Raw genomic sequence first — 15,023 nt, forward strand, 5'->3', positions numbered from 1 at the left:
ACTATGTTGAACCACTCACCCAGAGCCACCTGGAGAGGAGTGCCAGTGGTCCAGGAAGACAGGACGATGGGATGGAGGGTCAGTGGACAGAGAAATCTACAACTAGGCAAGGGCCTGGAGATTCCAAACTCTTACAAATGAAAACTGCCTCAGTTGATCTTTTGGAGGCTACAATTTCCATAATAGCATTAATTAAATGTTAGCATATCTAGGAAGTCTTATTATTACTTCTTTTTTGCCTTCATCACCAATGGATGCCTCAGGACATAGCCCTCACCCTGTCCAGGTACTTAGAGAATTTCAGAATGGAATGAGAAAGATTCACACTGCAGGAATTTGCTCTGGTTGGCCTGTGGGAACACACCTCTCTTCCTAAAAGCGAGAAATTCTTGAATTGGGCCACCTCTATCAGCAGATAGGTCCCTTTTATTTGCCATTCTATGGTGATCTCTGTAGCATGTTGGCCACTAATTTCTTTGTTTCTGTTTCTGTGTAGTTGTTTCCCCTCCATACCAAAATGAGGCAGACAGGAAGGAGAAAAACAGCCGGACTGGAGGAATTGGACACTCAGCTCAAGGCAGTTTTTTATTGGATTAGTTGCATGGGGAAGCAAATCTTCCCACAGGCAGCAAACACGGGCATTAGTGTGAGAATCCAGAGGAGAGAGGCGGGGAGGGGGGACATGCAGAGCTCTCTCTGAGGGGCTGTGGCTCATCTGGGGGGAGCTGCTCGGACACCCCCATATGTGCAAAGCGATGCTCACATCTCACTCCTCTCTGAAAAACAAAAGGTGGGGAGAAGGAGGTCAACGGTCAGCAAAAGTGGTCAACACCTAGATTCTTATCAGCTAAGGAAGAAAAACAAAATTCCCGGTGGTTTTCTGGCTCCCCTTTGGGTTCCAGCCGGAGATACAGGGCTTCTTCTGCCCATGCTATGTCCCCTGTCCCTTGTCTAAGCCCCAGGGGCTGCTGGGCCCTGGGGGGGTGCCACAGGACAGACCCCCACTTACCGATTCTTCTTGCGGTATTCCTGCAGTGCTTTCTCGGCCACGGTGTCCATAAATTTCGGGTTGTCCCTGGAGACCTCTTCCGGCATGATCACCGTGATGGGATCGGAGTCAAAGAGCTTCACAACCACCTCAGTGGCTCCAGATGGGGTGTCCGAGTCAGAATTGTGGGTCGACACCTAGACGGGAGAGGAGAAGCCATATGGTGTCACAGTCATGGGGGAGCAGTCTGCCACCATAGCCAACAGCATGGAAGTGCCCGGCCCCTCTGGCAAGACAGGGACAGCTGACTCCTGGCTCGGCACTGATTTAGACTCGCAGTGGAGATGCTTTGAGTCAGACACCACCTGTTCAAAGGGACAGATCCTATCCTCAAATGACTAGCACCGGGGCACCCAGAGAGTGAAAGTGGTTTGCAAATGTTTCCTTTGTGCGATTGTTGGCCAGGCTGGGGTTGAAAAGGAATCAAGGAGGAAAGTGGTTCCCAGGACTAGGAGATGATGTTCTGCCTACAGAGACTGATGTGCCACCAAGCCGTGACCATTCTGTGGCCCAGAGCAGTAAGGTAGATAAAGGAAGAGTCCAGGTAGCCAGGCAGTTCTAGTGACCCAGAGATCACTCGCAGTTCTCAGTCATGGAGAGCTGTGGCATCCCTCACTTCCTCATCCGGGAAACGGGCGCGTGGTATTTTACCTCCACGGGTGGTATTTTACCTCAATGCAATAGTCTGCACATGGCCTTTGTATTTCCTGCCTTATGGTTAGTGCCCCATCAAAAGCAGAAGTGCCCCTCTGTAACACCTGCAGCGCATCTCACCCTGGGAGCCTCAGGTCCCCTCCATCTTGGCCGGGACACACAGCACTCACCGTGGAGACATGGAGATAGGCCTGGTCGTCGCCCTGGGTGAGGTTAGCCAGCCGGGACACCCAGCTAAACTGGTCGTTCAGCTGGTTCAGCAGGGATGAGGTGCTGAACATCTTGCGCTGGTAGGACTGGAGCAGCTCGTTGTACTTCTGGGTCAACAGCTCAGCCACCTGGAGGGAGTCGTTCAGCTCCTGTCGCAGCTTCGCCTGTGCTGGGTTGTTGGCGGAGCAGTCTGCCCAGAGGTGGAAAAAAAACAAAAGGTAGAAAAGCGCAAGGTTAAAAACACTGCTGAATGGAAACCAGCACCCGCAGCGAGGCGCTGCTAAGTGGCATGCTACTAACTTTGCTCCTGACCCCCCAATAAAACGTAAGACTCCCCAAAGAGTAGATCAAGATGCTGCTTTCACCCAGAGTCTTGCCATGGATGAGGAGGTCGGCGACACTACACAGTGTGCTGAGCACCCGACTGAATCGCCAGCAGGCCCCAGAACTCATGCCTCCTTGGGGACTGGACACCAAGAGTGTTGGCCACACTTTAATACAAGGGTCTCAAGGGTGCCCCATCCTCGGGCCTGCTCTGTCCAGCCACCTCGTTCCCTGGAGAGGGGGAAGGTGCTAGCTCTGCTCTCCAGTGCACAGTGCTCTCAGTGTCCCTGTTCTGTCACAGTCACATCTGTTCTGATGGAAGCATGCTTACCCCTATTTTGCCAATAATGAAATTTAACACAGAAATCAGGGCCATGATCGAACTCAAGTCTCTAACTCAATCCTAAGCTCTTCCTACTCTGAGTCTGTCTGTGGTTCTAGAACCTTCTTCAGCATTATCTTTGGAGCATGTTTGGTTGATTCTGGTCCTGAGAGCCTATACAGCAGAACAGCTGGACAGGACCTGGGTAACAAAGCATCACAGTTGGGGTCCCAGTCCTTGCTGGCCTCCTGCCCTCCCACAACTGGCCACCAGAGGGCAGCAGGGAAAACAGAATTCATTCTTTTTGGTCCTTGAGCTCCCACTGCAGGTTGTTAGATTTGTAAGAAACAAAAATAAATAAATAAATAAACAAACCACAACTTTTTTTTTTTTCAATGCTACTGTTTTTCTCCCCTTGAGTTACTTCAAAAAATATACAGAAGAAGTACATTATCCCAAACAAACAAATCAAGAAAAATCTCTGCTCACTTCAGAGGGAGGTTGCAATCCTCAATTGTAAATAATAAAGAATTAGGTAGAATATAAAATAGAATTAGTGACAAGAAGCCAGGTCAAGAAAAAATATGATGAATAACCTCAACTCTCTTACCTGGAAATAACTAAAAATCAGACTACTGTTTGAAGACCGAGGAGGCTCAGTCTAGAACTAGAGACACCCAGTAAGTTCTGAAGACAATTTTGGTTGTCACACAGGGGAGAGGGCTGCTTCAGGCATCTAGTGGCCAATGGCCAGGGGCATTGCTGACATCCTGAAATGAATGCAGAAGCCAGCTCCCTATACGGCAGGGAATGACCCCATCCAAAATGCTGACAGGCTAAAATCTTGAAGTCAGGAGCTGGAGCATGCTCACACAGTCACCAGCACTTGAGGGTAACAGATAGTGGGTTATTGCTTCCTCAAGGTAGACCAGAAGGTCATTGCTGAGCTGTCCTATGAATGGCCACCACTCACCGTGGTGCAATCATCTGACCCAACCCTAGGTTTCTATTCATCTTCTCTTCTGACCCTGAGCTGGCTTTCTAGTGATGAAGTACTATGCCCCTGATGTTATTGTGATTCTTTTTTTGCGGGGGTGGGGTGGGTTACCGGGAATCAAACTCATGGCTTCGCGCTTGGCAGGCTGGCACTTATGCCGCTGAGCTAAATCCCCAGCCCTAGTCTGTGACATTTTTATAAGAAAAGCCCACGAGGCTAGTCTTATACTCATCTACAATGTCTTTATGCCCCAGCTTCTGATAGCACTAGTATTTATTGTACATTGGCTCCTAAGTTCGCAGGAGCGAGACCAGGAATATTTAAAAAGACTCCAAAGGCCTGGCCAGGCAAACCCACATGTTTTAAGAGCAAAGCCACAGATCAATAAGCTACAAGGGCACACAAGAACTTTCCTGAGCAGGTCTAAAGACTCTTACAGCTGTGGCGCCAAAGTAGGGAGAATTTAAAGTGCAGCCAGAAACGATCAAACAGAGGAGAGCAGCTGGAAGGAAATATTTCTTTGCTTAGGGGAACAACTCAACAAAGGGAATCCTGCTGGGACCCCTAGTTATAGCCAGTAACTCGTGTAGATGGAGGAACCGCTGGGCTGCTCAGGAAAACAGCCCCAAGCCCAGCCTGCGTAAATTGCTTAATCCCCCCAAGGACTGGGCTTCCTCTTCTGCACGAAGGAGCTCAGCTCACAAGGAAATGGGCAAACCCTTGTGAAGAGTTTAGTCCTTGGCCCCGGGCAAGTGTTTGTAACACAAAATGCGCACCAGGATGTCACCATCTGTGGAGGAGGCCTAGGCCTTGACTGTGCCCTGCGCTCAGGGGTAGAAGAGCTAGGAAGTCAAACTGAGGTGGTATTTTCCTAAAACCTCGCAGCCCCCATGGGGACTGCCTGTACCCCACAAGCCAGCCACCATGGCATCAAGCACAGAGCCAGACTGAGAATAAAGGCAGCCCCGGTGAGGTACTGGGGAGCCAGGAACAGAGGCAATGTGCAGCGCACTCCGACTCACCCACAGACAAGATCTCCCTGCACTTCTCGCACTGGTCCTTCATCCGCAGGCAGCCAGTGGAGTTGCGGCGGATTTCCTTGCACACGGTGCGGTTATCGGGAACCTCTGGGGAGACATGGGGAGAAAAAAGCAGGTTAAGGCCCACTGCAGCACAGAGGCGGCCTGCCGGCCTCTGGGAACCCCTCTGTGCTACTGTTTGTCCCTGGAGACCGAACAGTGGCCAGAGCAGATTGGAACTCACTTCTTGCTCACAAGTATGAGCCACACTGGGGGTGCCCTGGTGATGTACTGTGGCCCCTTGGCCGGGTCCAGCTACCCTCCATTTGGCAAGACCACTCCTGCCTCCCTGTCCCTTGCAGTCACCGTAACCACCTGGCAAGTCACAGACAGGGTGGCAGAAGTGCGTTCTCCTTGGAGCCCCCGCCACCACTGTGCTCCATCCTTGACAGAGCTGCAGGAGGTGTGTACTCTGTACAGGGCCCTCCCAGGTTTCCAATGCACTCCAAGCAAACTCAGGTGCCCACCAGCTCACACCATGCAGTCCAGCAAAGTGAGGCTAAAGGAACAGAGTCTGACCCTAACCCTAAGTGCTGGCTGTGTGTGGTCACTTTCCCCTTCATTCTTTCAGAGGAGCACTTGGCACTGAGTATCCACCTCGAGCCAGGCCCCAGGGTCCCAGCCACAAGGACATGGGCTGTGACATAAGGCACTGCCAGGAAACACATACATGACTCCCACACCAAGGGCCCAAGTTCCCAGGGGGAGCAGAGGCCCTGATCCTACAGGAAAACCAGTCAACGTCACCTAGCAGTTGCTTAAAGGACATAATTGCTGGCTGGAAGGAACTGACCCAAACCTGCAGGGCTCGCTGGAGCAGGCTGGATTGGATTTCCCTTTGTCTGTCAACTGTGAAACCTCAGATGCGTTCCTTTATCTGCCTGACTTGTCTTTTGCTCTTTAAACGGGAATAAGACCAGCCTCATGGGGTTGCCTGGAAACATAAAGCTGACACCCCAAACCTCAGGCCAGCCTAGCACCAAATGGGTTGCCTCTCACCCCTCCTTGGAAAGAAAGAGTCCCCATTCTAACCTTTCGTGAAGTCCTTGCCAAGGGGCTGGAAGGCCGGCCTGTGGAAGTGGGGCTCCATGGCCTCCTGGGCCTGGTGTATCATTTCGAAGAAAGGCTGGAACATGTCGTCATGGAAGCCCAGGGACCCAAATGGGGAGAGGGGCAGGATGCTCCTGACCAGGCGGGACTTGGGGTAGAGGAAGTGTGGCCACCTGAGAAGGAGGCCGAAGCGGGAGAAGTAGTGAGTGTCCTGGGGCTCCTGGGTAAAGAACCTGTCCTGAAAGAGTGTGTCCATGATGCCGGACACCCGGTTGAAGCTGTCCTGCATGGCATCCAGGACGTGGGTCTGCTGCCGGTCGCTTTCCAGGAGGGAGTCAATGCGATCACCATTCATCCAGAAGTAGGCGGGAGAGCTCTGGTTCAGGAACTCCTCGAGCTGGGGTACAGGCAAGAAAGTCAGTGAGAAGGCAGTTATCAGGGAAACCCCCTGAAGCCCATCTCTCTCTCAATGTGGTCCTGTAGTGACCAAGTTCTCTGCTGGAACTGGGCCCCAGGCTCCCAACTGTGAGACCAGTGCCTTCTGTCTACCTTGACAAAGGGTAGAGTTTAGAGACCCCTACGAGGTCACAAGACTCAAAAGTTTCCTGAGGACACCCACCCCTACTCAGCTGCTCAGCCTTAATGGCAAAGTTCAGAAACCCAAACAAGTGGGCACTGACATTTCTTCATTCTCCTCCTTAAGTAGGGGAGCCCTGCCATACCAGCAAGCTGTTTATTATGTTTTATCCAGATAGTCATTTCTGGATAGAGTCTCCTTAGAAATGGCAAACACATAGCGTGCATACTTGTGATAGCTGCACTCATGGCAGACATCACCAATCAATTATAGCACAGTGGGATGGGGGAGGAGTGGGGCAGGCAGCCAGCTAGTACTAATCAATTTTTTCTCGAGTATGAAATGGAGTGTACAGTATTTCACTGGATTCCCCTTACTCCCCACTCAGAGCCTGGGCCACGCATAAACCCCCTTTCACCTGGCGGCCAACCAGGCCTGAGCCACTTCTGCAGACACGTGCGTAGAACTTCATGCAGGTCTGCTTCAGGCAAGGCTTGCACTCTTCCCAGAGGGCCATCATAGTCTCATTGCATACTTGCGGCAACGCCTTCAGCTTGAGCTCAGAATCCTTGGTCTCCTCCAGGGCATCCTGCAGGGAGACACCAGGCCTGGTGAACCACACAGCCTGCAGGCCTCACCAGGCCAATGCGCCCAGGATCCAGGCCCTCTGCACCCACAAGCCTCGACGTGGTCTGGTCTCCCATGCGCTCCTTCCCAGGCTGCTCCAGCCCCGGCCCCAGCTACCTTCGATGCTCCCCGCCACACCCATGCAGCAAGGTATATCTGCTCCCCAGCCTCTCCCGGCCTCTACAACTCACACAGCACCGCTCACTGGATTTCACTTTTATCTCATTTTCTATTCTCCACTGCCAGTGTTTAAATCTGGGGGGTGAGGGGGTGCATGATCAAAGTTTGTTAGGTGTGTGCACAAATCTGCTGAAAGGAAGGCCATTAACCTGTTACCACCAATTTCAAAAGAGTGGGAAAAACAGGCAAAAGGAAAGCAGAAAGGTAGCCACCAGAGGGTGGTGCAGGAGGTGGGGCGGTGCTGTTTAATGGGTAGCGTTTCTTATCTCCAAGAAGAAAGAAACCCACAACAGCGTACCGTACTGTTCGCTTAAAAGTGGTTAAGGTGGCTGAGTAGACGTATAAAGGGTTCAATTAAGAAATGTAAATAAATGGGGGGAAATAAAATAAGATAAAGTGTCTCTTCCAAAGCAGACAGAGTCTCCCCGAATCTCATATTTCTGCTGCGTGCCAGGGGAATCAGCAGCCTGTCAAGGCCCAACTCGCATCAACCACCAGACCTCACTCATGCACCCGTCATCCAACCCGGTAACTCTCCAGGAGCTTATCTCAGGAGGCTGCACCAATAAAAAAAAAAAAAATCTGTATGCCTAGAGACATCACACTACGGTATTATGCAAAAAAGAAAAAATAAATTAATGATTTAAGTATGTATACATATACATACACATACATATCAGAATCAACTCAAAGCAGATGCTCAAAATAGAAGAAAGTTAAATTGTGGAACTGTAGGTCTCCTGATCAGCAATTTCAGCTCTCCACAGGTAAGCACAGTATTACCAAAAACACTACTACAGTGCAATGAGAAATTAAGATAACTGTTCTATTTTATTACTATTTTTGTATTACTATTTTATTTTATTATTATTATTAATCTTACTTGCCAAATTAATAAATCTTATCATATACATTATCTCTCTCTCCATATATATATATATATATATATATATGTGTGTGTGTGTGTGTGTGTGTGTGTGTGTGTGTGTGTGTAAAGAAATAGTTTGGTACTATCTGTGGTTTCAGACATACCCTGGGGTCTTGGACCATCTCCCCCATGAATAAGTGGGGCTACTTTGTACAACAGGAAGGTAATAGATGTTTACAGTAAATTTTAAATATTACAGTAAGCATTTTCATGTTAAAAATCCATTGCTGGGCATGGCAGAACACATCTGTAATCCCAGCACTTGGAAGGCTGAGGCAGGAAAATCATTGCCAGTTTGAAGCCAGCCTGGGCTACACAGTGAGACCCTGTCTCAAAAAAAAAAAAAAAAACCTGAAATTCATAATTTTGAATATAGCTATTGGCAAAAAAGTATAGAGAAAAAGAAGGGCAAGAAATAGATCAGATATCCTTATTTACATTTTTAGTTTCTCACACCAGAGAAACAATGTGATATTTACATGTGTGTTTGATTTATTTCACTTAAGAGTATGCAACTATTTACCTAGAAATGTCTCAAGCATGTCCTTCTTTATGGCTAAGTAGTACTTCATTGTATTATTAAATACATCTTTATCCATTCATTGACTGATGTGCATTTGAGCTGTTTTCAAGATTTGTTTGTTACAAACTGTTGCCATAAACATGGATATGAATATATCACTGTGGCAGGATGTTTTTAATTCTTTCAGGAAGATACCCAGGAGAGAAATAGCTGGGTCAAATGGGGCCTCTACTTTTAGTTATTTGAGGAATCTCCACACTGATGTCCACAGTGGCTGCACCAGTCTACACTCCACCAACAGTGGAGAAGGGTTCCTTCTTCCCCAGGCCCCTCCAGCATGTTATGGTTCACTTCTTATTGACAGCCATTCTTTCTGGAGTGAGGTAGAATCTCAGTGTTTAATTTATGTCTCTCTAATGACCAATGATGTTGAGTGTTTTTTCACATATTTATTTACTGTTTGAGCTTCTTCATTTGAGAAGCATCTGTCCATTCATTTCCGATGCCCATTTTGGAATAGGGCCTTTAAATTTGGCGGGAGAGTATCTGATAGTTTCCAATTCTTTGTGTGTTCTAGATATCTGTCCTTTGTGGAGCAGCTGGCAAAGATGCTTCCCCCCTCTGTGGATTGTCCCTTCACTCTGATCCTGGTTTCTTTTGGTATGCAAAAGCTTTTTAATAAGATGAAATCCAGGTACTGCTTGTCTGTAATACTTCCCATGGTCGGGGTTTGTTCATAAACTCTTTGCCTACACCGCTGCCTTCAAGAGTTCTACCTATTTTTCCTTCCAGCAGAATTAGTGTTTCTGTTTTAATATCGACATCTTTGATCCATTTTAACCAAAATGTACACCAGATCCTATGAAAAAGGAAGAAATCGCTCAAAGGGGAAGAGGAACTAGGCAAGAGGGAAGGGAAAAGAAAAAAAAAGCAAGGAAAGAAGGAAAAAATGTGAACAAAGCTTTGTGAATAAGGAGGGAAAGAGGAGTTGAAGGGAGGGAAGGGGAATGGGAAAAAGGAATCAAGACATCATGCCCAGGTGGAAATTCCCTATGATGAATGTGATCATTATGTCTATTGAAAACGTAACCAATAAATTAGAGACTTTCAAAAAAAATCAGTTACTGGTGTGTTCCACCAAAGAGAGAGGAAAAAAAGAAAGGAAAGAAAGAGATCAGATGTGAACAGCAATCTCCCCACCCTACCCACTCCCTCCCTAGAGGCACCCTGGGAGCCCTGCTTGGTCCAGCTTTAGAAAAATCTATTGAAATGAATCTGGGCACCTGGCCTCAGGCCAAACTTGTAACAAAACCAGATCCCAGTTCTCATCCCCTGAGGCTTTCAAAAGCAAATAAACTTTCCCTATTTCTCCCCTGCAGCGGCAGCACCAGCTGACACCGCCCAGAGAGGACTGCGACTCACCATGGCAACCCAGGAGGGGACCCCTGCAGGGTCCTTCTCTTCCAGCAGGCAGGGGCAGGGTGAGGGCCCTGCTCTCTGTCACCCTTACCTCTTTCTTCTTCTTCGCCTTCTCTAAGGTGGTCAGCAGGGTCTTGCGTTCCTCATTTGTTTTTTCTATAAGGTTCTTTATCTCCTTGACCCCCTTGACAGCATTCTGGATTTCCTTATTGATGTACTTACTGCCCTGGTTGGACATTTCTGCAAAAGAGAAAGAAATGAAGTTGGGGAGAGAAGCAAATGGTCAGAAAGCCTGTTAAAGCTGGGGACCCCCTAGCTCCACCCCAGGCTGGCAGCTGTCTGGCCCCTGCCTTGTGGGACACAGGTTCAGATCACAAGCCTGCGCAGTCACGCTCAGTGGGAGTGCACACGGCAGAGAAGGGATGGCAGTGCTGTGCCCATACTGCCTGCCACGTCACCCTGGAAACCGGCAGGCAATTTTCAAGGAACACACACAAAAGTATAAATGTGAAGCATCAAAATATACTGTTATTTTTGCCACAGATACTTTTGGAACTCAGTTTAATTGATCATCTGTGCTTCTCTGTCCTAATGCACAGTGGCAGGTGACAGGGAGATGACACCGGGAGAGTGTAACTGTCACGGAGGCACAGCACCAAGTGACAAAGGCAGTAAGACATTGTCACTGAAGCCCCACTGAGCCCAGTTGGTCTCGTGTCACATGGAACACTTCACATGCATTCCAGGGTCAGGAAGTGGAGGAGGGAGGTGCGGGGCAAAGAGCCTTTTTGTACAGTGAACCTGGTTCCTCCAGTACTGCAGCTGTTGCTGGTTGTTCTGTACAGTACAGTGCTGTAGCTTCATGTTCTATCATACACTGTATTGCACGTGAAAGTTATGCAGATAAAAAAGAAAGTCATCAAGTTGCAGTTTCCTTTGACCATTTGTTTGTGCTGAATATTGTAATGGTCACATGATCTACGCTCATTTAGTGACCAAGGCGCCTAACAACCAAGTCGCAGGATCAGAACCAGGTCATTATAGGAGTGATGTCTGTACAGTACTCATCACAAGCATGAAAGGAAGCTGGGTGAGGGGAGGGATATGCTGCCCAGCTGGATGGTGGCAACTGTCCTCCAGGATGTGCGTGTATCAAAGCATCAAGCTGTCTACCACACATTATGGTTGATACCTTGTGTCAACTTGACCAGTTTACAAGTTTAACTAAGAGACTCATCAGGAAGCCAGGATCCTTATTTTGTAAATATTCTCATCTTATGCAAGAGGAGGGCACAGAGATTTTGCCAATGCTGTATCTACCCTGGAGGAAGGGTGGCCTGTATACAATATAAAGGAGGAAAAGAGGCTTGCTCACCTCCGCCTCCGTTTTGCTGGCTGCTGCCTTGAAGCGCTGCCCTAATATAGTACCACCTTGCCTTGGAGCCAGCTGATTATGGACTGAAACCTCCACAAACAGTGAGCTAAATAAACCTTTCCTTTCTTCATTTTGGGTGTCAGGTATTTTGTCCCAGCAATGAGAGAAAGGATACCATAATAGATAATTTGTCTTTGCCAAACTGTCTTTGCCAATGATAGCTCAATAATGCTGGGATGTGGGAGAAGCATGAGATACAAAAAAACCAAGATAATAGTTAAGGATCTACAGTTAGGCAAAGGCAAAGCCAAGTCTGAATGTGAAGTCTGGGTGTCTAAGACACATAATTGGTCAGTTAGGAGCAGGAAATGGGACAGAAAAAGGCCAGGTTTCAGAAAAGGCCTCGGGAAGAGGTGGCCTCTAGCTGATCAGTTCTTCTGTCTCCTGGAGGCAGAGAAGTAGAACCTGGCTCTTGGGTGGTCAGGTCAGGACACATGGTAAGAGTTGGGGACACCACAAAGAGGAGAGGGACAAAGGCTCAAGGGCAAAACATCTCAGGAGGAGGTGAGGCAGCCAGTCTGGGGGACAGGGAGGGAACTGCTGAATGACAGGCAGCAACCAGAAGGGCTTGGAACATGCAGACCACAGCCTAAAAGGCCCTTGGGCACAGGGAGTCTAAGCTGGGAGCTGGGACAGAGACCCAGAGGGCTGGCACAGGGCCATAGACCCCAAGCTTTGCAGAGGTTGCTGAGCAGAGGCAGCAGCCAGTCCTGGGGCTGCCTGAGGGCCACACATGGTCTACTGACCCTGGAGTTCACTGTCGGAGACCAGTGGGTCACACAGAACTCTTCCATCTTCCGTGGCCAGCAACAAGGCCACACACAGCAGCAGGGTCTTCATGATGCCGCCCTGTCCAACTCGAATTCTGAAAGGTGTCTGTATGGAGAGAAAGGAGACTGTCAGGTAACAGTTAAGTCTGCCTCTTGGTTTCCTGCCACAACTTCTGGGAGCCTGAGGGCATCAGCTGCAAGTTTATCCTTGAAAAACTTGAGAAAAAAAAAACCCAGACCTGCCACAGACACCTTCAAAAAGCCAAGGGAGGAACCACAGGACAGCGGTGACAGGGAAACAGGATCCCTGGGGTCAGAGGAACTGGGCTCCAGCCCAAGAAGCAGGCTCCCAAGAAGTCCCTCGGGAGGACGAGCCCCTTGGCTCTGCCAGGTCCCTTTCACACGGCCCACTCCCTCTAAGCCTGCACCAGTGTGCTCTGCCAAGGTGCCCCTGCCACCACCGGGCTGGCTGCCCTGAACCAGGGGACATGGGCCACAGCCTGGGTCTTACACAATGGACCCTTTCCCAGAAGCTGAAGTTGTTGCATAAAATAGAAACCCCTCCCCCCAATACCCCTACTATATTCCAGACTGTCCATGGGAGCTCACCCACTTCCCATAGCAGTAGGATCAGTAAGAGAGGGTCCCCTGGTCCTGAAATGGGTCACATCTGAGAACTGCTCTCAGCCCAGCAGGCCCATCTGGATGCACCAGTAGATCATAATAAAGAAGGCACTGCTGAGAGGTAATTAGATGCACAGAGCAAAGGCATCGTGGGAGAAGAGTAGGCTGGCACCTCCCCAGTATTGGGTGGGTGGCTGGGCTAGCCAATTTCAGGTCTACCAGGCACACGGGCCCTGGCCAGCTGCTCTCTGAGGCCTGCAGTGCCTCTAGCAGGGACACAGCCTCTGTTATGCTAGAGCCATAGAGCTAGCCAAGAACACCTTTCCAGAGAGGACCCAAGAGCTTCTGGGAAATTCACTCCTGGTCCTTGGAAACAGGTTGGGACCAGCAGGGCGGGAGTCGGGCTCTAAAGCCAGAAGGGGCAGGGTCTAGAGGTGAGCCTCAGGATCAGGTCTGCCACTGGGAGGCTGGGTCTGAGGAGCTGAGAAAGGGCAAGAGCCCAGCTCTCCGGGCTCTTAGTCTAGAATTTCTTCCTGGGCGTGGAGTCATTGAAATCTTTGAGCCTGTTTCTTTGGCTGTAAAATGGCTCTAATACAAAACTCAGAGGTACGAACTCATTTTCACAAGGATCCTTCATGTTCCTAGTAAAGTCTGACTACTAGGCCCGTATTTATAGCACTCGGCTAGGCTAGCGTATACCCCCTTTGGGGCTGGCTGCAAACCTGCATGACTCACTCCCAAAGAAACTTCAGGATTGAGTGCGAGCAGTAGTAACATCTAACTGTAGCATCTGGAGAGGGGCAGAGGCTGCCTGCCTCCCCCACCACCCCAATCTTTAGTGCAATTCCCAGAGGTCTTGTGACAGTGCTGATAAGTTCGCAGGCAGAGTGGAGGCCCGTGGCCCAAGGACAGCACAGGCATCACTGTGTGGCTGGCTGCCCTCCCTCTGCAGACTGCCTCCCCTTATCTTGGCGGCCCCCAGCCCCACCACGGCTACCAACCTCCCTTCCCAGCCTCTTTCCTCTGTGGTATGCAGCCCTCTACTCCCTATGCATTTGTACACAAGCAAGTGTTCCTTAAAAGCACCCTGTTGAGGCTGTGTAACAGCAGTCTATTCACAGAAGTGTTAGAGTTTACCTTAACCATTCTCACAAGGCTGGGCACTGAAATGGCACTCTCACAAGGATCCTTTTATAGTATCTGTACTGACTCTTAGATTCCTATCCTGTCGCTTTAAAAACATAAAGTCATCATAAGCTTTTTTTTAAAAAAAGTATTGGGGCCAGAAGTTCTAGAAGGCCCAGGGGTTTCCGTACCCTACCCCCAGTTCTGTCTTAGTTTAATGCTGGAGTGGAGCCCTGTTCCTCTCCAGGCCACACATTAGATGTCTGAGGCCTGGTGGAGCTTGTGACTTCTCATTAACGCATTTGAGTGCATTAGAAAGAAGACTAAGCAGGATTTGGGTGGCTGTTGGGTTTACTTAAATCCTCAATATCGTATTTGTAACGCGCTCTCGGCAGAAATGGGAGACACTGACGCCGCACCCACGCAGCGCCAGCCGCAGCCAGGATTCGCACCCTCGCGGAGCGCAGAGAGCTGCAGGGGGCGCCTCGGTCAGCCGCGCCCCCGCTCACGCCCCTGCTCCTGCTCCGGCCACAGGCCTGAAGCTCTGGGTCTCAATTTACCCGTCTTTGCAAAAAACAAAAACAAAACAGGATCTTGTACGAGTGCCGAGTGACTGCTGTAAAATCGTGGAGGTAACGCGCACAGCGACTCCTGAGTTCCGGCCTGCGCGCAGTCCTTGCAGCTTGGTCCCTGGCTCAGCTGCCGGCCGACGCAGCTCTGGCTGCCTCCCATCCCCGGCTCCCCAGGGGCTCCCTGGAGCTGTCACTTCTCCCCACCGGGCGGGGGGCCAGCAGGGCCCCGTGTGTCCCTGCGCGGGGTCTGGGAAGATGGGCACAGCTCACCGGTCCGCGGCGCCTGCTCCCGTGCGCTCCTCCTGGCGACTCAGGGTGGTGAGCTCGCTGAGGCCCGTATTTATAGCACTCGGCTCGCGTACACCCCCTTTGGGGCTGGCTGCAAACCTGCATGACTCACGCCCAAAGAATGCCACAAAAAGCACGAGGAGCTTTCTGGAAGCGGGGAGGGGGTGCGGTGCAGCGCCCGGCGGGGGGCACCTGGGGGCGCATCCGTACTGCGAATGGCGTTTCAGTCCCCAGGGAGGGCGACCCTCCAGTGCAGCTGGTTCTACTCTGG

The 15,023-nt window shown here is 50.1% G+C and overlaps 1 protein-coding gene across 1 annotated transcript; it reads right to left on the minus strand.

Annotated features, from left to right (window-relative positions):
* Positions 1-551: 551 nt before the first annotated feature.
* Clu (clusterin) lies at positions 552-14,770 on the minus strand (the record flags this gene model as incomplete). The annotated part of the gene is given in 9 exon segments (NM_001281793.1): positions 552-776; positions 1,010-1,185; positions 1,873-2,102; positions 4,578-4,682; positions 5,667-6,081; positions 6,680-6,850; positions 10,030-10,178; positions 12,120-12,249; positions 14,735-14,770. Coding segments are annotated over 8 exon segments (1,350 nt in total). The 3' UTR covers positions 552-766.
* Positions 14,771-15,023: the final 253 nt, after the last annotated feature.

The sequence above is a fragment of the Cavia porcellus genome, unplaced genomic scaffold (assembly GCF_034190915.1).
Source record: "Cavia porcellus strain 051 isolate PalLab524CR breed Dunkin Hartley unplaced genomic scaffold, mCavPor4.1 scaffold_24, whole genome shotgun sequence".
Lineage (NCBI taxonomy): Eukaryota > Metazoa > Chordata > Mammalia > Rodentia > Caviidae > Cavia > Cavia porcellus.